Source organism: Leptodactylus fuscus, chromosome 10 (genome assembly GCF_031893055.1).
Source record: "Leptodactylus fuscus isolate aLepFus1 chromosome 10, aLepFus1.hap2, whole genome shotgun sequence".
In the NCBI taxonomy this organism is placed as follows: domain Eukaryota; kingdom Metazoa; phylum Chordata; class Amphibia; order Anura; family Leptodactylidae; genus Leptodactylus; species Leptodactylus fuscus.
Window position 1 is genome coordinate 53,926,273 of NC_134274.1, and position 23,562 is coordinate 53,949,834.

A 23,562-nucleotide genomic window follows, 5' to 3' on the forward strand; every position below is an offset into this window, starting at 1 on the left:
TGCCGGAGGAATACATCGAGCTGATCCTTCTATATGCCGTAGTTGTGATCTGCGTGCCAAGTGCTTTCCACGCTCCGGAAAGTGTCGCTTATTGTCTTCCCCGAAGAACCTGAGAGATCGATTTCTGTTCCCAACGACTAAAAATAATAACGAAACCGAACTCTGCACAATGGTCATTGATACAGGGCTGGAGCAGGAGAGCGCTGGGAATGACACAGACAGTGCGACGACTTCTGGGCTTGGTGGGTACTGCAGATTTGTTATGAAGTCGCTATGACTGGTAGTGTGCATTGTTACCAATGAAAATAGTTAATATCTGTACACATTGCCTATATCTCCCACACAGGTCTGAGCATGGATGAGAACAGGAGACACATGACCGATAGAATACTAAATCTTACCCTGAACATTATCTACCTGCTGACTGGAGAGGTGACGTATTATGGGAAATATATTACATGACATCATTTGTCTCTTTTTTTATAAAATTGGGATGGCGAGGGATTCTGGGGATCATCTCTCAGAGACCCCACATGATATATTTCCCACTCCATGTATTGGCACTATGCAGATAACAGGAGCATTAGGGGAAGATTTTATTTAGACTGGCGTTCTTTACGATGATCTTAATTCACCCCTCCAATGGTACCAACTCCATTATTAAAATGGTCTCTGCCCAGGTACCTTCCTGTATGATAGAGTAAAGGAGGAGCAGAATAGCAGCATCGCTCCTGCCGCTGCTGGCTTCATGCAGGGCAGGAGTGTAGCGATGTCGCAGGCACCTGTGCCGGTGTCTAACCCTCCCCGGCATCCGCCTTTCTATTACCGTGGATGCCGGGTCTGTATTGGCATTGTGAAGGCTGGGGAACTGACTGGTCTCACCATCTATGAGCGCGCACGCAGTGCCAGCGGCATAGAAGCGACGTCATCTCGCCGCTGGCTTTGCATATGTAACCCCGCCCACCAATGACATAACAAAGCAGGAAGAAAGAAGATTTTATAGCAGCAAAGACTGGTGAGTATTCGACATGGGAATACCTCTTTAACATCATGCATGACTCAGTTAAAAAGTCTAATTAATCATGATGCAGATTTAATTGCCAAATTAGTATTTCTATTCCAAAAGGAACAGATTCCCAGCTATGGACAGCGCTTTTTCAGCCTATTGGGCTTCCTCAGCATAGCGTAGGGATCCCCTGACCCTGGTCTATAGTCTCTCACTCTGCCAAATCAGTATCCCTACGCTATGCTGAGGAAGCCCAATAGGCCGAAACAGTGCTGTCCATAGCTGGGAATCTATTCCTTTTGGAATAGAAATACTAATTTGGCAATTAAATCCGCATCATGATTAATTAGACTTTTTAACTGAGTCATGCATGATGTTAAGGATGCTGCCCTCTAGAGGGCGGCGTACAGAGTGCACTGTTCTTCTAATTTTATCCTGGAGAATAGATTTGCATATTTTTTACCCAGAATCCCTAGCGGAGCAGGAATGACTTGTAAGTCTCCGTACTGCCTATGTAAGCAAACACTCTGCCTGATGTGTACGGTTATCCCCTGACCCCAGTCAGGAACTGTCATAGATTTCTTATATTACTTGCTCCAGTTTTCTGGCACAAGTTATAATAAATTTGTTGAACCAAGACACAGCTGTCCCTGCCAGCTTTGCTCTCTGTTTTGCCAGCTCAGCCCGCTTTCACAAAAAGGATTTGGCACCTCTGTGGCCCGTAAAGGACTGTGCACCAAAGATGCACCGCAACTATTCCGATCTATGCCAGAAATATCTGAACCTCTGGTTTGACATTTATGAAAGGGTATTCTGACCTGAGGTCTGGTCTAAAAACTATAAACTGGAAAGAGTCTAGTTTTGGAGAGGATTTTGGCGCTAAAAATCCACGTGGAAAAAAAGCCTCCCATTGACTTCAATGGGTTCCTTTTTCCGCTAGAAGTCAATGGGAGTTTTTTTTTCCCCGTGTGGATTCTGAGGCGGATTCAGCGACAAAATCAGCTCCAAAAAACTCCGTGTGAATGGAACCTAAAGGGGTTTGGCACAGGGATCGTACAAAGACTGGGCTGGGGGGGGGGGGGGGGGTTTAAAAAGGGATTTTTATTAACTGGTCTGTATTTATTTTGGGGTGTGCTGAAGGAGCTTGTGTGTTCTCTGTGTGATTAAAAGTGTTGTCCAGGCAAAAATGGACAAGTTGATTTTTTTAAATCAGCCAGGGACAATAAAAAAAAACACTCGCCTTTCCACGATGCTCTGTTCTCTTTAAGACCCCGTTCCCACGTAGTAACGCGACGCTCATTCTGACACGTAAACACTTTTTAACCCATTGATTTCAATGTGTTACGCATGTTAAATGGAACCCATTGAAGTCAATGGGATTCTGTTTGGAAGCGCTCACTCTGACACGTGTTTACGTATCAGAATGAGCGCCGCGTTACTTCGTGGGAACGGGCCTCTCGTCCCGTTGTTATCTTCTGGTGGAAATCCTCACCACACGTAACCGCTGAGGCCAATCAGTAGCTTCAGCAGAAGGGATCCGGGACGTCACAGCCAGTGAGCAGTCTCACTTTGAGAATACGCCGAAGCAGAAGGCCTGGACCACGCTGAGAGGACTGCGGAGCATTCAGGACCGTTGAGTATGATTTGTTTTGTTTTTTTCACCTCCCCCAGACCTATTTAAAGTATAAAACAATGTGACTGGACAACCTCTTTAGGGCTAAGGCCCCATGTTGCAGAAATCTTCTTTTTGTTCCCATTTTTAAAATATTTTTGATATCACTTGTCAAAAATTGTAAGGAATGGAATAAAGTTGTTACTTATTGGTTATGACATATATTTTAGGAATATGGACCTGTGAAGAAGTCCAGTGACGCAGTGAAAGGTTGGAGCACTGACACCCACTTCCTGAATCCACAATCACAAACCCATGGGGGAAATGGGGATCAGAAAATTCTAGATCTCACCAACAAGATCATTCATCTACTAACTGAAGAAGTGAGCATTGGTGAACCATTATACTGTACAGGACTTCTGGGATGCTTTCTGAATAAAGACTATTTTTTTTTATTTTTGTGTGTCAGGTTCCTATAAGATGTCAGGATGTCACCATCTATTTCTCCATGGAGGAGTGGGAGTATTTAGAAGAGCACAAGGATCTGTACAAGGACATCATGAAGGAGGACCAGCAGCCCCTCACATTACCTGGTATGAGGTTTAACATTCATATCTGTGTAATTTTTTCCCTTCTTGTAAATTTCCTCTTCACAAGCCCTATGGATGTAGTCCATGAAATACACTTTACATTGCACACTGGCTGGTTAAAGCTTTCTGTCATAGACACCTTTATTTATTATATCGTACCATTGATGGACTCCAGTATGGTCAGCATCTTTTCTGTTGCTTAGTGTGTACTTGAACATGCCTTACAAAAAAAAACTACTGTGTCAAAGATCTATGTCGGAACATTATAGTTTAAATCAAAAGAAAAAAATCCTTCCCATGGGAATTAAAAAATGTTAAATCAAATTAATGTAAAGAAAAACCCCATATGTGACATATGGTGGTTTTATTAGGCTGGGTTCACACAGGGTTTTTTGGACCAGATTTTGAAGAGGAGGCTGCTTCAGAATCCCCTCCAAAAAACGGCTAGCCGCAACTGGATGCCGATGCAGTGTACCCGCATCTGGTCACGGCATTCCACTCCAGATTAGGCCTAAATGAATGGGCCTAGTCGGGAGAGAGTGTTCACACCATGGACTCTGCAGAGGATTTAGCCCCGGAATCTGCGGCAAGAAAGGGCAGGCCTCTTCTTTTTTCCGCGAGCGGCACAAAACTGTTCGTGGAAAAAAGAAGTGAGTGGGTCCCATTGAAGTCAATGGGAGGTGGCAATCCGGCGCAAAAAAAAAAACCTGTGTGAACCCAGTCTTAATCTGCTCTTTAACAGGTTTGCCATAAGGGACAATTTTTTGTAAAAAATTGAGTACCTATTAATTTTATTTTTTTTCTATCTACAGGAGTTATACTGGAGGACAATGTGTCAGAATGTCCATCTAGTCAAACAATAAAAAAATCATTTTCATGTGATAAAGAAAACCTTATGAATACTGACAATCCTTTAACTGAGGAGGAAGTCTTCTCTTGTACTACAGAAAATCTCCCAGGTTATACATCTAGACATCCTATGCCAAATCAATATAGTGTTGAAGAATTCATCAAATCTGAAAGCAATAACGCTGATGATAAACATTATAAATCTAGTTCTATTAAGGAGGAATTGCTCTCAAGTGATATTTCAGACAATGGCTTTTCTAAACCCACAGACCATTTATTTCAAGTGAAGGAAGAATCGGTCCTGTTTAATGAAGGAAAAAGGCCAGACAAAGCTATTAGTAAACCTTATCGTTGTTCAGAATGTAGCAAATGTTTCTCTCTGGAATCTCGCCTATTTACCCATCAAAAAACTCATAAAACAGTCAGAACCAATTCATATCCTCAGGGTGGGAATGGCTTTAAAAGGAAATCACATCTCATTCAGCATGAAGAAATGCATACAGGAGACAAGTCGCTCTGCTGTTCTGAATGCGGCAAGTGGTTTCCGTATAAATCCAAACTGCTCGCACATGAGAGAATTCACACGGGAGAAAAGCCGTATTCATGCTCTCATTGTGGAAAGCGTTTCCCCCGAAATTCAAATCTTATTGCGCATGAAAAAATTCACACCGGTGAAAGGCTGTACCCCTGTGGGGAATGTGATAAACGTTTTGTTACCAATGGCGAACTGATGCAGCACCAGAAGATACACACTGGTGAGAAGCCCTATTCGTGCTTGGACTGTGGTAAAAGTTTTGTTAAAAAATTCAACCTCATTGTCCACTGTAGAGTTCACACAGGAGAGAAGCCTTATTTCTGTTCAGTATGTGGAAAATGTTTTACTACCAGCTCCCATCTCACTGAACACCAGAGAATTCACACAGGGGAGAAGCCATATTCATGTTCATACTGTGAAAAATCCTTTACATTTCGCTCAGATCTTGTTATGCATCGGAGGACCCACACAGGAGAAAAACCATACACCTGTTCATACTGTGGAAAATGCTTTTCGCGGAGCTCGCAGTTTTCCATTCACCTGAAAACTCACACAGGGGACAGACCATATTCCTGCTCCGAATGTGGAAAGTGCTTCATCACAAAGACAAGTCTTGGCCAGCATCAAAAAATCCACTCAGAAGGCAAACCATTTTCTTGCTCAGAATGTGGGAAATGTTTTCTTAGTAATTCCAGCCTGCTCATTCACCAGAGATGTCACACAGGAGAGAAACCATATTCCTGCCTGGAATGTAATAAAAAGTTTAGCAGTAATTCCCAACTTCTCAATCACCAGAAGACGCACACAGGGGAGAGGCCTTTTTCCTGTCCCGAGTGTGACAAGTGTTTTGTGAGGAACTGTGATCTTGCAGTCCACTTGAGAAGTCACACAGGAGAGAGACCATATTTTTGTTCTCAGTGTGGGAAATCCTTTGCTAATAGCTCTGTCTTTGCTATACATCAAAGGATTCATACGGGAGAGAAACCATTTTCTTGTTCCCATTGTGGGAAATGTTTTATCAAAAATTCGGATCTTGTCATACATAGAAGACGACACACAGGAGAGAAGCCTTATTCATGCCCACAGTGTGGCAGTAGTTTTGTGTGCAAAAGTGCTTTAACATCGCATTTGAAGACTCATAAATAACGCCTATTCTTATATTTCAGAGTGTTTAGATATACAGATGTGAATAAAAGTGACTGCACAGAATGTTGCCTGATTTTAATGGAACCCTTTCAGCACCTCTACAATATAGGAAAACCCCTTTAATCCCCCTCTTCTCTGCACTCTAATACTATGAATGCTTTAGGCCTGGGCCCCACGGGCTGCAAATCGCGGCATTTTACAGTACTTGCAAAGTGGATGGGATTCATGCGAATCTCGTGCCCACTTTGCGTTAAAAACTTCAGGGCGGACATGCTGCAATTTCCAAAACCGACGTGGTTTTGGAAATCTCATCATGTCAATTATATCTATGGAAACGCAGGCGACTTTCCCATAGATATAATTGTAACAGGAGAAAAACTCAGTGAACTTTGTGTTCAAAGCGGTGCGGGAAGAACCGCAATGCGTTCCCGCCATAGTTTTTCCTGCAGAACTTTATAGCTGCGAATTGTCCCGTGGGGCCTTAGCCTTAAGAAGGTATTGTATGCAAACTATTTTACTATTACAGTGCAGAAAAACGCAATTCTAGTTTGCTTAACCCTTCAGATGCAGCTGTTAATGATGACCATGTTACCATACACCTCAAACCTTCAAATATTCGAAGCGTTTAACCCCTTGGTGTTTGGTCGCTTACACACATACCTATGCCGGTGAGGTATTCAATTGAATACTACTCGCTCATCGCTATTTAGGATCGGTTGGGCAACGAAAAGTGCCAGATTACAAAGTAAATAGAATTTAATTTGCCTGGCCTTGGTAGAAGGGGATTCTAGACTTCGCTGTTTATCAAAAGGTGATGAGCAGAAATTTGAGTCAGTCTGTGAAAAAGTAGAGGTGGTTTGACAGACCTGATCCACAGCCTTGGTAGCAGCATAGTACATGAGGTGTACACAATTCTCCACATGCTGTGACTAAAACTCTGTTATGTTCACATCTGTGTCTGAGTCTTCTGTCGCAGTGTGTGTCAAAATCGCCTGGTCAAAAAAGATCAACACTTTTTTTCACCGAGCAGTTTCACTTAAAAAACAATGGTCACCCAATGAATCCCATCACAGTCAATGGGGCCAATTGGGCTCCCTATGTGTCTGCTTTTTAAAGGGTCCATTAGTCGCTTGTTCTTGTCCTCCGATGGATTATAACAACAACACAATGCTCGTGTGAACCTAGTATCATCATATTAATCTTTCAACCTTTGCAACCAGTTTTACATTCCTGCCTCTCAGGATAATGGGTCAGTCTTGCAGGACTATCTAGGGAGATTAAAGGCATATATTGTTCTATGCATGACCCTAAAATGTGTGTCCCTTGTCATTGAGCACTGCTCTGCGTATCTTATGTCACCCCTACAATATCTTACCTAGTGCTGTTTGGTCTCCCAATAGTAAGACCACCCAGAGAAGATCCCTCTGATCACATTGCTCCCTGGTTTACCCTGCAGTCCAGCATAGAGTCAGGAAATCTTTATGTAGAGGTCATCACATTGCTCTCAGCTGCTCGGATCAGTCAACACCATCATGAAAAATCTTTTAGCCTGTTTGTACTGAATGGTCTGAAAAGGTCTTAAATTATAGTGCTCTATGAGTTCATCCCTAGTGATCCACCTATGGTCCATCTGATGTATGAGATGAGTAATTGTCAAAATGCCCTTGTCCCTTCATTCCCAGAATATACTATCCTCCCTTCTCTGTGGTAACACAATAATAATGCATATGCAGCAGTGGCGTAACTAGGAATGGCGGGGCCCCGTGGCAAACTTTTGACATGCCCCCCCCCCCTCCCACCCAACTGACGCCAAAGACCTTGACCAACTGACCCCTACCTGCCCTCCCATTTCTATATAAGGGTGCATTCATACTAAGTATACGCTTAGCTGATTCTGAACGTAAAACACGTTCAGAATCAGCGCGTACAAAGCAGATCCCATTCATTTCAATGGGAGCCGGCATACATGCGCTCCCCATAGAAATGAATAGGCTGCTTTTTTCCCTATTGGTTTCAATGAGATACGCGTGTATCACATTGAAACCAATAGGGGGAAAACAGCAGCCCATTCATTTCAATGGGGAGCGCACGCATGCCGGCTCCCATTGAAATGAATGGGATCTGCTTTGTACGCGCTGATTCTGAACGTGTTTTAACGTTCAAAATCAGTCAGCGTATACTCAATGTGAATGCACCCTAATGCCCCATAGTGGCCCCTGCACACAGTATTATGCTGCATAAATGCCCTTACACACAGTATTATGCCCCATAGTGGACAGCCATGAACAGAGTATGATAATCGGAGACGTAGGGGGGATAAAAACATAAAAAACAGTTACTTACCTATCTCCCGGCTCCGCTGCATTCTCTGCCGCTGTCAGCCATCTTCCGGGATGTCATGTGACTGGGGGGCTCGCTTCGCAATGCATATGTGACATCACGCAAGGAGGCCCGGAGCATGCCCAGAGAGGTAAGTAACACAGTTTTTTATGTTCCGTTACCTCTCCTCGGGGGTCAGAAAAGACCCCCGAGTATAATAGAGGTTGTTGGGCCCATGGCGTCACTTACCCATCCCTGCCAGGATCAGTAAGTAAATAGGGCCCGTTACCGGCTGGAGTGTAACAGCCTATTAAAAAAATCAAATAAAAACGTAGCGGTAGCGGCTGTCGCCGGGCCCTTAATGTCTCGGGCCCTGTGGCAACTGTTACCCTGGGAGTATATTCAGAAGGGCGCCTTGGAAAAGGTCCCTCCTTTGGGCAAGGCGAGGTGAGGGTCACACTAGACCAAAGGATCTCTACTTGCATGTGCCCATTGTTCAACCACACAGGAAGTTCCTCAGGATTGCCATCCAGATCCCCGGTTACAGGGAGCCTTACCAGTTTGCCGCTGTACCCTTCGGCATTTCATCCGCTCCTCACACTTTTACCAAGGTGGGGACTCCAGTCGCTGCCGCTCTCAGGCTTCAGGGCCTGTTCATAGTTCCCTATCTGGACGACTAACTTATAAAAGCTCGGTCACTCCCAGTCTTCCAACATCATCTTCTGTTAGCCACCTCCTTCCTGCAGAGGTTAGATTGGCTAATCAATTGGGAGAAGTCAGAGGTAATTCCATCCACGAGAAGGAAATTTCTGGGATTCCTTCTGGACTCGGAGACCCTGCAGATCTCACTTTCCAGCCCAAGGAAGTTGAGAATACAGGCGGCTGCCCGTTTTCTCTACAAGACTCGGCGGATATCTATCAAAACCGCCATGAGGTGCCTTGGCCTAATGTCTTCCTCCGCCAAGGCGGTCCCTTGGGCTTTATGGCATTAGCGTCCCCTTCAGACGGAAGTGTTGAGCACCTGGAACAGGTCTCCACAGGGGTTGCACAAGAAGATCTGCCTTTCTCCCAGTACCCATCTTTCCCTCAGATGGTGGATACACCTGAAAAACGGAAGGTCCTTGGTCCATCCAGAGTGGACCCTGTTGACAACAGATGCATCCCAAACAGGATGGGGAGCCCATTTAGACGAGAGGACTGTTCAGGGGTATTAGAGCAGCTCAGAAGAGGGATCCTCCAATCAGAGGGAACTCAAAGCTATATACCTAGCACTGATGCACTTCGCTTCATACCTCAAGGGGAAGGCTGTCAAAATGCGAATAGACAACATGACGTCAGTGTTGTACCTGAACAAACATGGAGGTACCAGGTCGAGACTTCTGAAAGTGACGAATCTGATATTTGCCTGGGCCGAGACAAACCTGACCCAGTTGACCGCTGTTCACATCTCAGATGGAACAGGGTTCAGCGCACAGTCAGCACTGCTACATCTGAGATGCAACAGAGTTCAGCACACAGTCAGTACTGTTACATCTGAGATGGAGCAGGGTTTAGCGCACAGTCAGCACTGCTACATCTGAGATGTTAGGCACCACTCCACTGATTCCAACACAGCTGAAATTTTTTTTTTCTCCACCCCCACCATTCGCAAGCAATCATTTCTGTTAGTTCCAGAACAACTATGCTCTCTATTGTCAGGTGGGCGGTTCCTGGGTTGGAGCAGAAAGAGAGACACCACGCACCTGACAGTAGAGAGTAGAACTGTGCTGAAACTAACAGAAATGATTGCTCAAGAAAGGAGGGGCTAGAGAAAAAATTCCAACTGCGCGAGAGAGCTGGAGTTGGTGGAGGTGGCGAAAAGTCGTCTGTAATTGTTATAAGCTTCTCCCAGCTCCAGCATTTTTACAGTGAGTTTGTTGTATTATTCAGGGTGGGTTCACACCTGCGCCCGGTCTCCGATTTATGGGTTTCCGTCTTCTGCCCGAGAAACTGGACAGGAGACGGAAACCCGGCAGTCAGTGTCCGCCCGTGAGCGTCTTAAGGTCTCCGCGGCGAAACTTTTTTTTTTTTAACAGGACACAAAGTCCTGCATGTCTGACTTTGTGTCCAGTTAAAAAAAAAAATCTGTTTCGCCGCAGAGAGACAGAAGACGCTCACAGACGGACACCTTGTAAACCCATTCAAATGTGTGGGTTTGAAAAGTGACTGTCTGTTTCAGTCTCCTGTCCAGTTTCTCGGGCTGAAGGCGGAAACCTGCAAAGCGGAGACTGGGTGCAGGGGTGAACCTGCCCTAACAGGTTGCCATTACAGTTGGACATTTCCTTACTCTCTATTCACGCAGCCCAGCCGAGTCTCGTCCCTGTTTAACGGACCAGTGTTTGGTCTTTTTTTTTTTTTTTTTTTTACACAGATCCATTCACCCAAGTGACTGACCCATGAAAAAAATAAAATGCTCTAGTTGCTCTAGTTTTTTTCATGGACAATAGGTGGTAGAGGAAAGCTTTCAAAGCAGATAGCAACCATCTGACTATTGCCTGGCTATCAGTCGCCCTCCTGTACATTTTCTCAAGCTGCCTGCATGGGTTTGAACCAGTTTTTCTGGCTGGCTGTTGGAGCAGATTCACACTGCCGTTATTTAATGTTCATTGCTTTCATCCGTCACAGGATGAGAGCAACACATATTTTAAAAAAACATATGCAGACGTAGCTCTCTCTATCAGGTGTCCATCTGTATTCACCCCAATCTGCAGACATTAACTGTAGCAGACGGAGCCCTCTTCACCTGTGTCCATGCCCATTTACTCTAACATGTCAGGTGTTATCTTCTATTAAATTTTTTACTTTACCAACAAAAAAAAAATTTGTGCATGCAGGACTTTTTACATTACAGTAAATAGGAATGGGCACAGATGGAGGGGGCTCTGTCAGTTACTCTGATATGGTTCATGTCTGATACTGAGAACATACCGTAACTTTACTCTTCCCCGTGGATTTGTAGTTGACTTCTGTCTGGTTGTCTTTACAGTTACTCCCTGGATGACCCTTTAAAATTGAATAAACAAATTTGTTGCCTCAAGTCTGAGACCGTACAGTTATTTTATTCCCAACCCGGTGCTCATGGTAATAGTAGTACGAATGCTGTAATTTTATTTCATTTTTAACTCCATCTTGTAGTATAATTAACATGGTTGGTCATAAAGTTGTTACTACATAGTTCTGGCACATATACCTTTCCAATTTTTTTATTTTTTTTTTACAAAGGAGGATAAGCTCCCAAGATACGAATGTAAGATGGCTGCAGGCTCTCCTAGAAAGGAATGTAAAATGGAGAACCAGCACGAACTTGCATCCTCCATGGGGACTGCAATTCACAACCACATGAGGTAGGTAAAAGTCTTCATAATGTTATTTGGCTACATGATTTGAGGGGTACCATTACCGTATTACTGACAATTAACAATGTATTTGAAAACCACACCTGTGGCACCTTGGCAACATTTGCACCCTCTGCAACTTTGGACCGTTCCCTAAAGACCAGACATTACCATTGACAGAGACTGCTCAGCAGTAACACTTGGTTTATGCTGCTGTAGAGGGGCAGTTAGTGGCATGGTGGACCTGGGGTGTGGTTGACTCTGCTGCAGCACCCTTGTTGCTTATGGTCACTGAACCCAACAAAAAAATAGACAAACTTAGGGCTAGTTCGCACGAGGCTAGTGACCGCGTATTTTGGTCCTGATTTTGAGACGGGAAGCGCATTAGAATCAGGACCAAAATGCACCTGCCGCAGCTAGCCGCAACTGTTGCGGCTTCCCGCTCCAGAGTAGGCCCAAATGAATGTCTGGAGGGATTGTCTTTCCGCCACGGCATCCGCCTGAAGAAATGGCAGCTCGCTTCTTTTTTCCCCGAGCGGTCTACATAGACCTCTATTGTGAGGGGGCGGATATTGAGGTGAATTCTGCGCCAAATCCGCCCCCTCTTACCCCGTGTGAACTAGCCCTAAGTGTTGATCGTCAGTGACCACTATTAGGGGTATTTTAAAACGTTATAACTTTACTAGATCAAACGTTAAAAAACATATATCAAAAACGTGTGAAGTGTTTTTTGGGTTTTTTACATGGGTTTTAACTTATGATCTAATAAAGTTCTACCGCTTTAATATACCCCTATTATTGGTCACTGACTATCCACGCTTAGCTTGTCTCTTCACTGCACATTGGGACCTATCAATCTTTGTTAGAGGGTGTCCAAAGGCAAAATTTGCAGACAAATTAAAATTTGTCGTTTTCAGCAGGACTGGGCTTTGACACCACAAAAAGGTATGTTCCCAATGTCACAAATGACACCTAAAACAGAAAATCAGTGTAAGGGTGCATTCACACTTCGGATACGCTGACTGATTCTGAACGTTAAAACACGTTCAGAATCAGCGCGTATAAAGCAGATCCCATTCATTTCAATGGGAGCCGGCATACGAGCGCTCCCCATTGAAATGAATGGGCTGCTTTTTTCTCTACGAGCACTCCCATTGAAGTGAATGGGAAGTTAAAGGCGCTCGTGTGTACGGCTCGGAATGAGCTGAGCGCTTACGCCGTGTGAAGGGGCCCATAGAGAAAAAAGCAGCCCATTCATTTCAATGGGGAGCGCTCGTATGCCGGCTCCCATTGAAATGAATGGGATCTGCTTTATACGCGCTGATTCTTAACGTGTTTTAACGTTCAGAATCAGTCAGCGTATCCGAAGTGTGAATGCACCCGAAGAGTTAAATCTGGTGGGGGACACAAATATGGTGTCCCTTTAAGATGCTGCGAAGGAATTTTTAAATGGGTGCAAGGAAGAAATCCCTCTAAAGGTGCTTTCACACACTCTCCGCTCATTCAGACACATAAACACGTGTCAAAGTGAGCGCTGTAAAACACAATCCCATAGACTTCAATGTGTGCCGGTCTTACGTGCGCTACACATTGAAATCAATGGGAGGCTTTTAAACCCATTGATTTCAATGTGTAGCACGCGCAAGACCGGCACACATTGAACTTTATGGGATTGTGTTTTACAGCGGTCACTTTGACACGTGTTTACGTGTATGAATAAGCGAGCGTAAACTACGTGTGAAAGCACCCAAACTTTGTATAGCTAGTAAAACTTTCCATGGAGGAGTAGAAAAAAACATTTTTGTGAAGTAATTGTTTTTATTTTTGTTCAATTACATCAACTTTAAATACTGTTTGATTGGGAATATGTCCAGATATTTTAGATGATAATAATAATAATAATAATAATAAAACAAGCTTTACATGAGGATTTAGGGGATGGTGGTGAGTCCTTACTATTTAATGTTCCAGAATCAGAGCAGATATTCCGACTCCTTCACATTCTCATTTCTCGAGTGATTTTTCCGATGCTTCAGCAGCTCGGAGCTACTGATAAAGCATTTGAAGCATTCAGAACAAGAATACGGGCGCTCTCCTGTGTGAATTCTCTGGTGAACAACCAGATAGGAATTACTAAAGAAACATTTCCCACATTCCAGGCAAGGATATGGTTTTTCCCCTGTATGGACCCTTTGATGGACAACAAGATTAGAGTTCCTAGCAAAACTTTTCCCACATTCTGAACAAGAGAATGGCTTTTCTCCAGTGTGAACTTTCTTGTGATTTGCGAGATTTGACATTCTGCTAAAACATTTGCCGCATTCAAGGCATGAATAGGGCTTCTCTCCCGTGTGACGCCTCTGGTGGGCAATAAGGTAGGATTTTAGTTTAAAACATTTGCCACATTCGACGCAAGTATACGGCTTATCAGCTGTCTGTATGTTGTTAATGTCCATGGATGCAGATGACACATACTCTGTCGGACTGGTGGTTAGATCAATATCATTGCTCATGAACGGCTTTTCTTCATAGGAGACAAATAATTCGATATGAGCTGAAGAATACTGTGGTAAATGGTCTGTGGGTGTATAAATATCTGTACCATTTCCTCCATCCCATGGTTCCTCCTTAATATGTGCAGATGGATTTCGAGTATAGTCCTCATTTGAGGAGATGGGTTCCTCCTTAATATGAACAGATGGGAAATCTGGGATCTGTTCTTTGTCTATAGGGATGGTGGTGTGCGATAGATTTTCTTTTTCATATAACACTGGCTCATTGGTATCCTGTTGGAAATTTCTAATACTGTTATGGTCACTATTAAAAGAATCTGGTGAAGAAATAGGTGTGCAAGAGGTTTCAGATATTTTTGTAGTCTCGGGAGGATCTGTGGAGGAAAAACAAGACTGGAATCAGTATTTTTTTGATAGGATTTTGCACAAATTGTGGTATATCTTGATAGGGTTTTTGGGACCAAATTGACTCCATGGCAGTTTAACCCAGTTCTTCCTGGCCAAAAAAGCCCTCCAGATATCCGGTTTCATTTTGATACCCAAATTCAGTCAGGTTTGTTTACACACAGGACTACCACTCGTGATAGTTTCTGGTCCCCAGCACTACATATACTGGAGGTCCATCTCTCTTTCTGATTTGGTCAATCCTGGTGACTGACATTACTGGTCATAGCTGTGGTCAGAACCCTGTCTTCATGCATATGGAGTTTAGAAAAGCTGGGGCACATATCCTAGAATGGAGGCATTCTCTTTCAGGTATGGGCCATTTACCTCAATTATTCTCTCCACTAAGGGCTCATTCACATCTGCACCCGTACTCCGTTCTGCAGGTTTCCGTTTCCTGCACAAAATTGTTTTGTCGCGGAGCGCATAAAATGCTAACCGGCGCTCACGGCCGGACTCAGCATGACAGGTTTCCTTCTTCTGCATGCAGAAGACGGAAACCTGAAAACGGAGTTCAGGTGCTGGTGTGAACCCAGCGTCACTGGAAGAGAAGGCTTCAGAGTGAGAATGGGACATCAGTGAAAGTGAGTTGCAGCAGATCAAAGAAGGAATTTGGGCACAATATGCAAAATATAAAGTTTACAAATTGGGGGTGTTGTGGTGAGACAAGGAAATAGAGAACAGATTCCAGAAAACACCATTAAGCATGTGCACTGCTGCTCCGCTCGTAGTCCGAACTAACAGACAATAGGAATTCCCATATATTCTTCCCATCAAGGACTACAAATGCATGACTCCTACTCTATTCAAAGAGGGATCACTGGATCCCCATTCTAGTGATCACTGGTGGTTCCAATGCCTAAAATCCCTTATTAACATCTGCCATACTATTACAGCGGATGTCAGCCCTTTAATTATAAAGCCCGTTTACAATCATAGCGGTCACTATAACCATGACGTCTCCGCTGTTTGAAAGCTGATGTGAATGTAAGTCCTCTCTGATTGTGGGCATTAAGTACATGTGCCCCCCAACCAGACAGAGTCCTAGCTCTCACTATTTTTTGTCTTCCCCTGTATCAACACTGTAGGGATTGTAGGGTTATAGGTTGGACTTGATGGACTAATGTCATTATCCAACATCATCTACTATATGTAACCAGTATGTCTTCTACGTGGTGAGATTGTGGGAGGACCCTGTCTGTCATAGAAAAATAACTACTGATGCTTGCCTGTGGCGGGCTTCAAGAGCAGCATAGTCTAAGGGTGCATTCACACTGAGTTTTGCGGCGGTGTTTTTGCCACAAAAATCGTGTAAAGAAGCAGCTCTGTAAAACTGAATCCCATTCAGTTCAATGGGCTCCATCTTACGTGCGCTACACATTGAACTCAATGAGAGACCTTTTTGTCAGCGCCAAATAAAGCGCCATTTTCCTCCGTGTGAATGGACCCTAACAGTTCCAGCACCTGGAAGTGATGGTCCATCGTACCATTATGTTGCTTTGTTGTAACAATGCATTTTATTGTAGGAAGGGGTTAAACTACTACCCTTACTGATGTACTTACTGCTTAGTCCATCCAGACTTATTTCGAGTTTTGATCTGTCCAAGTGAGACATGCCACAGAGTAAGTGAAAATCCTCTGGTAAGACATCGGGATCTTCCAAATGACATAACTGAGGACTGACACAAGTCTCTGGTAAATCTCTATTCCTGGACACATCTGTAGATGACACATACAGTGACTAAATATATAATAAATACATTATATCCAGACGTTAGATAGCTAAGTGGCCCTCAAAACGGCTTCCTCAGTTACCTGGTGATGTGACAGGCTGGTGATCTTCCATCATGACATTCTTGTAGAGATCCTTGTGCTCTTCTAAATATTCCCACTCCTCCATGGAGAAGTAGAGGGTGACATCCTGACATCTTATAGGAACCTGACAACACAATAATGGTACAGTTATCATTCAGGAATGTTGTCCCTTAGACTTGCCATACACATCAGGTTCTAGATCTTGGAATTAAGCATGTCTGATCACCACTAATGGTGTCCAGTAGCAACTTTCTCCCCGTTCAGAACATATACTGAGACAAACATGTAAGTGTATAGGAGGGTTCTGGAGGAATAGCTGTCAGTTAACTGAGAATTTGACCAGCAGCTATGCGATGTATGGCCTGACTTAGCATTATTGTATAATTTCCCAGTAGCTCTCACCTCTCCAGTCAGCAGCTCAATGATCTTGTTGGTGAGGTCCAGGATCTTCTTCTCATTGCTCATTTCATGTATCAAAGAGTGATGATGTGGAGGTCCCGGGATGGGGCTCTGGGTCCTGCTCCATCTTTCTGACACACATGGACTGCTACAGGGGGTCACTCGCTCACCAGATATCTTCTTTACTACAGTGTAATCCTGGGTACACAGACAGACTCTGCTAAACATCTCTATACACATTCCTTGAATCCACCACTGAAATCCACAGTCATGTCCCAGAATCCCTCACCTCTCCAGTCAGCATGTAGATGATTTCCAGAGTCAGCTTCAATATAATCTTAGTGATGTGACTCTTGTCCTTCTCCATCTTCAGCGAGTCAATCACGGGATTCTGGTATTCATCCATTCTCTTTTGGTCAGGCCTATGATTTCAGCAGCACATGGAATGTCTTCATGGGAACTAAGAGAAATATAGGGCCAGATTTAGGACTAGAAAACAGGATATATTTTCTCTAACCATACTGTATACCTCCATAATTGTCATATTATATATGTTTCTATGAAATGACATGTACTAACAGGAAATGTGATTATGAAATTAGCATTCCCTCCCCTTCCTGGGCAGGGTTATTGAAACTTGTAACCATATGTACATTGCTTTGAGAAAGGGGTGTTGGCTGACCCCGAAACGCGTTATCTTGGTCCATGTATATGCTAGATTTGTCTTTTATCCAATAAATCAATCTTCAATAGTGGATTGCAGATATTTTACTCCCTCTTTTGTATACAACTGACCTAGTTGGTTTTACGTGTAGAACGCTGAACCTGGTACGATAACGTTTCTAGAACTTCCAGTTCTGGAAATCTCTTCTTTTTTAATACTGTGTACAAATGGAGTCCTGTAAACCCCGGAGGCGATACCAGTGAAATTAGCCTTCACTATGGATCTATATATACTTTTCTAGTGGCGACTCCTCACAAGCACCTAAGATGATCCCTAAACCTGAAGGGTATTTGAACCATAACTTTAAAACCTAATACGATCCGCACAAGGTGCGCTTTGTTCTGCTTCTTCTTTCCTATGAGCAGCTATTGAACGTGTGGTTACAACCAGAGATTGGCATAAACATGTCATCTTTGGCACATCTAGTTGGACTAAAAATGTTTGACTTGCTTAAAGGGATCCTATCATTAAAACTCAATTTTTTTTGTCCCTAACGCGTTGGAATAGCCTTAAGAAAGGTTATTCTTCTCCTAACTTTAGATGTCTTCTCCGCGCCGCTGTTCCGTAGAAATCCCAGTTTTCGCTGGTATGCAAATGAGTTCTCTCGCAGCACTGGGGCTTTAAAATTGACAGCCTTTACTTAAAGGGATCCTATCTTTTAAACACAATTTTTTCTCCCCAACATGTTGGAATAGCCTAAAGAAAGGCTATTCATTTCCTACCTTTCCTTTTCTTCTCCACGCCGCCATTCACCTGCAATCTCAGTTTTACTCGGTATGCAAATGAGCTCTCTCGCAGCACTGAGGGCATCCCCAATGCTGCCAGAGAGCTCTCCAGCGCCGCCTCCATCTTCTTCAGGAACGTCCTCTTCATGCGTCTTCTTCCGGCGGTGGCTTCAAACTTCTAGATCTCAGGCAGCTGACTGCGCATGCCCGCCGGCTAACAGGAAAATGGTCGCTTACAATACTGTGTAAGTGGCCATTTTCTTGTGGCCGGCGGGCATGCGCAATCGGCTTTGCCCTAGGCCGAGAAGTTTGAAGCCAACCCCTGGAAAAAAATGCCCCCAGTGCTGCGAGAGAACTCATTTACAAACCGACGAAAACTGGGATTTATACCGAACGGCGGCGCCGAGAAGACATCTAAAGGTAGGAGTAGAATAGCCTTTCTTAAGACTATTCCTACGTGTTAGGAACAAAAAGAATTGAGTTTTAATTATAGAATCCCTTTAACATGTGGATTCTCAGAAAAAAAAAGTTTGTGGCTTCATTGTGCCATGATATTCCAAAATTGTGTTGTAAAATTCTGTCTCAAAGCAACTAGACAGGCCAAAGATACTCCAGATTTATTACCCAGCATCTACTGTGATAAATCTGGTACATTTCCACACTGCCTGTCTAAGTTTACACTGTCTATTAGTAAATCTGGGCCATAGACTAGGCCCCAGATCATATTATCATGTGTTCAGCTACATTACTTGCTGCTGCTCCTAAGTTGTTCAAGTCTTAGAAGAATGGAGGAGAGGTTTATGGATATCATGTATTATAGAGGATCTGTCAGCTCTTGTATTTACCATGAAATAACGTATCCGGAGCATGTTTTCTTATAACTTTGCACTGTGTTGTTCCTCTGTTATTCCTTCTGAAAAATTATGGATAAATGTGACAGCTGAGTGTGTGTCCCTACACTGTATTATTCAGACAGCATTGATCATAGTGATCACGCCCCTTTGACAAATGACATGGTAACACAAATCTATAAAACAAACAAACAAACAAACCATGCTTTAGCATTATGGAGAATATAAGGATTTATTAAAACAGCGGAGGCTAAAGATTCTCCTTCAAATCATGTACAGTCTTATAGTGTGATCGGTATATAGAACACTATAGCTGTCATATTTCTCAGCCCTGGATACGTCACTTGTGTTGGTCCCATGCGCAGAGCTTACAATCTGTTCTCTTTTCACGATGTATAACCAGAGATTGTTCCATTCATTTCTATAGAAAGTGGGAGAATTCCAGGATTGTACACATATAAAAACCCAAGTACATCACCAGATACCAAAACTAAAGGATTCCGTCCTGTAAAACCTGGAACCAAAGTCTGATCCTCATGTACTGTATAACAAAACAGACAGAACAAGAGTCTGCTCCTCCTGTATAATAACAATACACAGACAGGACACCACAGTCTGCTCCTCCTGTATAATAATACACAGACAGGACACCACAGTCTGCTCCTCCTGTATAATAATACACAGACAGGACACCACAGTCTGCTCCTCCTGTATAATAATAATACACAGACAGGACACCACAGTATGCTCCTCCTGATTAATAATACACAGACAGGACACCACAGTCTGCTCCTCCTGTATAATAATACACAGACAGGACACCACAGTCTGCTCCTCCTGTATAATAATACACAGACAGGACACCACAGTCTGCTCCTCCTGTATAATAATACTACACAGGCAGGACACCACAGTCTGCTCCTCCTGTATAATAATAATACACAGACAGGACACCACAGTCTGCTCCTCCTGTATAATAATAATACACAGACAGGACACCACAGTCTGCTCCTCCTGTATAATAATAATACACAGACAGGACACCACAGTCTGCTCCTCCTGTATAATAATACACAGACAGGACACCACAGTCTGCTCCTCCTGTATAATAATACACAGACAGGACACCACAGTCTGCTCCTCCTGTATAATAATAATACACAGACAGGACACTACAGTCTGCTCCTCCTGTATAATAATAATACACAGACAGGACACCACAGTCTGCTCCCCCTGTATAATAATAATAATAATAATAATAATACACAGACAGGACACCACAGTCTGCTCCTCCTGTATAATAATAATACACAGACAGGACACCACAGTCTGCTCCTCCTGTATAATAATACAGACAGGACACCACAGTCTGCTCCTCCTGTATAATAATACTACACAGACAGGACACCACAGTCTGCTCCTCCTGTATAATAATAATACACAGACAGGACACCACAGTCTGCTCCTCCTGTATAATAATAATACACAGACAGGACACCACAGTCTGCTCCCCCTGTATAATAATAATACACAGACAGGACACCACAGTCTGCTCCTCCTGTATAATAATAATAATGCACAGACAGGACACCACAGTCTGCTCCTCCTGTATAATAATAATAATGCACAGACAGGACAACACTGTCTGCTCCTCCTGTATAATAATAATACACAGACAGGACACCACAGTCTGCTCCTCCTGTATAATAATACAGACAGGACACCACAGTCTGCTCCTCCTGTATAATAATAATACACAGACAGGACACCACAGTCTGCTCCTCCTGTATAATAATAATACACAGACAGGACACCACAGTCTGCTCCTCCTGTATAATAATAATAATACACAGACAGGACACCACAGTCTGCTCCTCCTGTATAATAATAATAATAATACACAGACAGGACACCACAGTCTGCTCCTCCTGTATAATAATACACAAACAGGACACCACAGTCTGCTCCTCCTGTATAATAATAATACACAGACAGGACACCACAGTCTGCTCCTCCTGTATAATAATACAGACAGGACACTACAGTCTGCTCCTCCTGTATAATAATAATAATACACAGACAGGACACCACAGTCTGCTCCTCCTGTATAATAATAATACACAGACAGGACACCACAGTCTGCTCCTCCTGTATAATAATAATAATACACAGACAGGACACCACAGTCTGCTCCTCCTGTATAATAATACACAGACAGGACACCACAGTCTGCTCCTCCTGTATAATAATACACAGACAGGACACCACAGTCTGCTCCTCCTGTATAATAATAATACACAGACAGGACACCACAGTCTGCTCCTCCTGTATAATAATAATACACAGACAGGACACCACAGTCTGCTCCTCCTGTATAATAATAATACACAGACAGGACACCACAGTCTGCTCCTCCTGTATATGACATGTATTAAGGGTAAACACATTACCCAGTACCAGTCTAATCAATGTACCTCAGCACCGACAGGACACCACAGTCTGCTCCTCCTGTATAATAATACAGACAGGACACCACAGTCTGCTCCTCCTGTATAATAATAATACACAGACAGGACACCACAGTCTGCTCCTCCTGATTAATAATACACAGACAGGACACCACAGTCTGCTCCTCCTGTATAATAATACACAGACAGGACACCACAGTCTGCTCCCCCTGTATAATAATAATACACAGACAGGACACCACAGTCTGCTCCTCCTGTATAATAATAATAATAATACACAGACAGGACACCACAGTCTGCTCCTCCTGTATAATAATAATACACAGACAGGACACCACAGTCTGCTCCTCCTGTATAATAATAATAATGCACAGACAGGACACCACAGTCTGCTCCTCCTGTATAATAATAATACACAGACAGGACACCACAGTCTGCTCCTCCTGTATAATAATAATACACAGACAGGACACCACAGTCTGCTCCTCCTGTATAATAATAATACACAGACAGGACACCACAGTCTGCTCCTCCTGTATAATAATAATACACAGACAGGACACCACAGTCTGCTCCTCCTGTATAATAATAATACACAGACAGGACACCACAGTCTGCTCCTCCTGTATAATAATACTACACAGACAGGACACCACAGTCTGCTCCTCCTGTATAATAATACTACACAGACAGGACACCACAGTCTGCTCCTCCTGTATAATAATAATACACAGACAGGACACCACAGTCTGCTCCTCCTGTATAATAATAATACACAGACAGGACACCACAGTCTGCTCCTCCTGTATAATAATACTACACAGACAGGACACCACAGTCTGCTCCTCCTGTATAATAATACTACACAGACAGGACACCACAGTCTGCTCCTCCTGTATAATAATACTACACAGACAGGACACCACAGTCTGCTCCTCCTGTATAATAATACTACACAGACAGGACACCACAGTCTGCTCCTCCTGTATAATAATACTACACAGACAGGACACCACAGTCTGCTCCTCCTGTATAATAATAATACACAGACAGGACACCACAGTCTGCTCCTCCTGTATAATAATAATACACAGACAGGACACCACAGTCTGCTCCTCCTGTATAATAATAATACACAGACAGGACACCACAGTCTGCTCTTCCTGTATAATAATAATAATACACAGACAGGACACCACAGTCTGCTCCTCCTGTATAATAATACTACACAGACAGGACACCACAGTCTGCTCCTCCTGTATAATAATAATACACAGACAGGACACCACAGTCTGCTCTTCCTGTATAATAATAATAATACACAGACAGGACACCACAGTCTGCTCCTCCTGTATAATAATAATAATACACAGACAGGACACCACAGTCTGCTCCTCCTGTATAATAATACACAGACAGGACACCACAGTCTGCTCCTCCTGTATAATAATACACAGACAGGACACCACAGTCTGCTCCTACTGCTCCAGTCATGTAACCAGAGGACAGCACAGATTACATTACCCACTGCCAGTCTCCTCAATGTCTCCTCCCCGTATCTTTTATATCACCCTTCACCCGGATGTTGTTCCTTCTCTTTCCATCCGACTCTTCTTTTGTCTTTTATTTATTTTTATTAATGTTGTATTTAGGCTATATCGCCCCCTGCTGGTGATCTGAAGGTAGGAGACGGAGCTCAGCTGATTTTCATGAGGTCACATGACCGAAATACGGGGCGGGGCTTAGCGTTAATACACAGCTAGGAGGTACGTAAAGGGCGTGAGAAGTGGAGGGGGAGGGAGCTGCTCCATGTTGGGGTGCTTTGTGCTGTTAGGGTCACGTCTAGAATGCAGTGCACCGGGCAGGGCCTCTATCCAGCTGCCCTGTCCTAGAGCTATACTAGTGAGGTGTCTAGACTGAAGATGTTTCTTGGAACTTCCCATAGTAACTCCATTCTAGTCACTTCACCACAGGGCAGGCTGGAGTGTCCTAAAAAGCACAGTGAGAACTAAACTATGTTATCTAAAGTATCCAGACACCCCCAGTAACATAGGGTTCTCATATTATAGATTCTCTGTAGAATAAATACAATTATTCCTAATAACTAAATTCACTGAAGGGGGATCGGCTCATCCACCATAGGAGTATTAATGGATAAAACTTTACTTTTATTAAATACTGTTTAAAACATG

At 43.4% G+C, this 23,562-nt stretch overlaps 2 protein-coding genes across 4 annotated transcripts in view; one reads left to right on the forward strand and one right to left on the reverse strand.

The window, feature by feature from the left end:
- LOC142183210 (oocyte zinc finger protein XlCOF8.4-like) overlaps positions 1–22,985 on the reverse strand; it is a 106,435-nt gene extending 83,450 nt beyond the window's left edge. The window contains exons 1-7 of one of the 3 annotated variants that reach the window (XM_075258192.1): positions 22,895–22,977; positions 18,897–18,964; positions 16,892–17,062; positions 16,606–16,800; positions 16,204–16,327; positions 15,952–16,107; positions 13,296–14,318 (exon numbers count right to left, since the gene is read on the reverse strand). In XM_075258192.1, coding sequence (XP_075114293.1) covers positions 13,405–14,318; positions 15,952–16,107; positions 16,204–16,327; positions 16,606–16,800; positions 16,892–17,008 — 1,506 coding nt within the window. In that variant the 5' untranslated portion in view covers positions 17,009–17,062; positions 18,897–18,964; positions 22,895–22,977 and the 3' untranslated portion in view covers positions 13,296–13,404. Of the gene's footprint in view, positions 1–13,295; positions 14,319–15,951; positions 16,108–16,203; positions 16,328–16,605; positions 16,801–16,891; positions 17,063–18,896; positions 18,965–22,894 lie in introns of those variants that run through there. The other 2 variants (XM_075258182.1, XM_075258183.1) reach the window with 2 other exon arrangements.
- On the forward strand, positions 64–5,796 carry LOC142183208 (uncharacterized). Its single transcript, XM_075258180.1, has 5 exons — positions 64–242; positions 347–432; positions 2,849–3,001; positions 3,088–3,211; positions 4,021–5,796. The coding sequence occupies exons 1-5, from the start codon at positions 170–172 to the stop codon at positions 5,736–5,738; spliced, it is 2,154 nt and encodes a 717-aa protein (XP_075114281.1). The 5' UTR covers positions 64–169; the 3' UTR covers positions 5,739–5,796.
- Positions 22,986–23,562: the final 577 nt, after the last annotated feature.

What these genes read in the sequence shown, in the direction of transcription:
- LOC142183208 (XM_075258180.1), top strand. Translation starts at nt 170, where the DNA reads ATGGTCATTGATACAGGGCTGGAGCAGGAGAGCGCTGGGAATGACACA. An exon ending in TGCGACGACTTCTGGGCTTG is followed by an intron (nt 243 to 346) that starts GTGGGTACTGCA and finishes TCTCCCACACAG; the next exon opens with GTCTGAGCATGGATGAGAAC. An exon ending in GCAGCCCCTCACATTACCTG is followed by an intron (nt 3,212 to 4,020) that starts GTATGAGGTTTA and finishes TTCTATCTACAG; the next exon opens with GAGTTATACTGGAGGACAAT.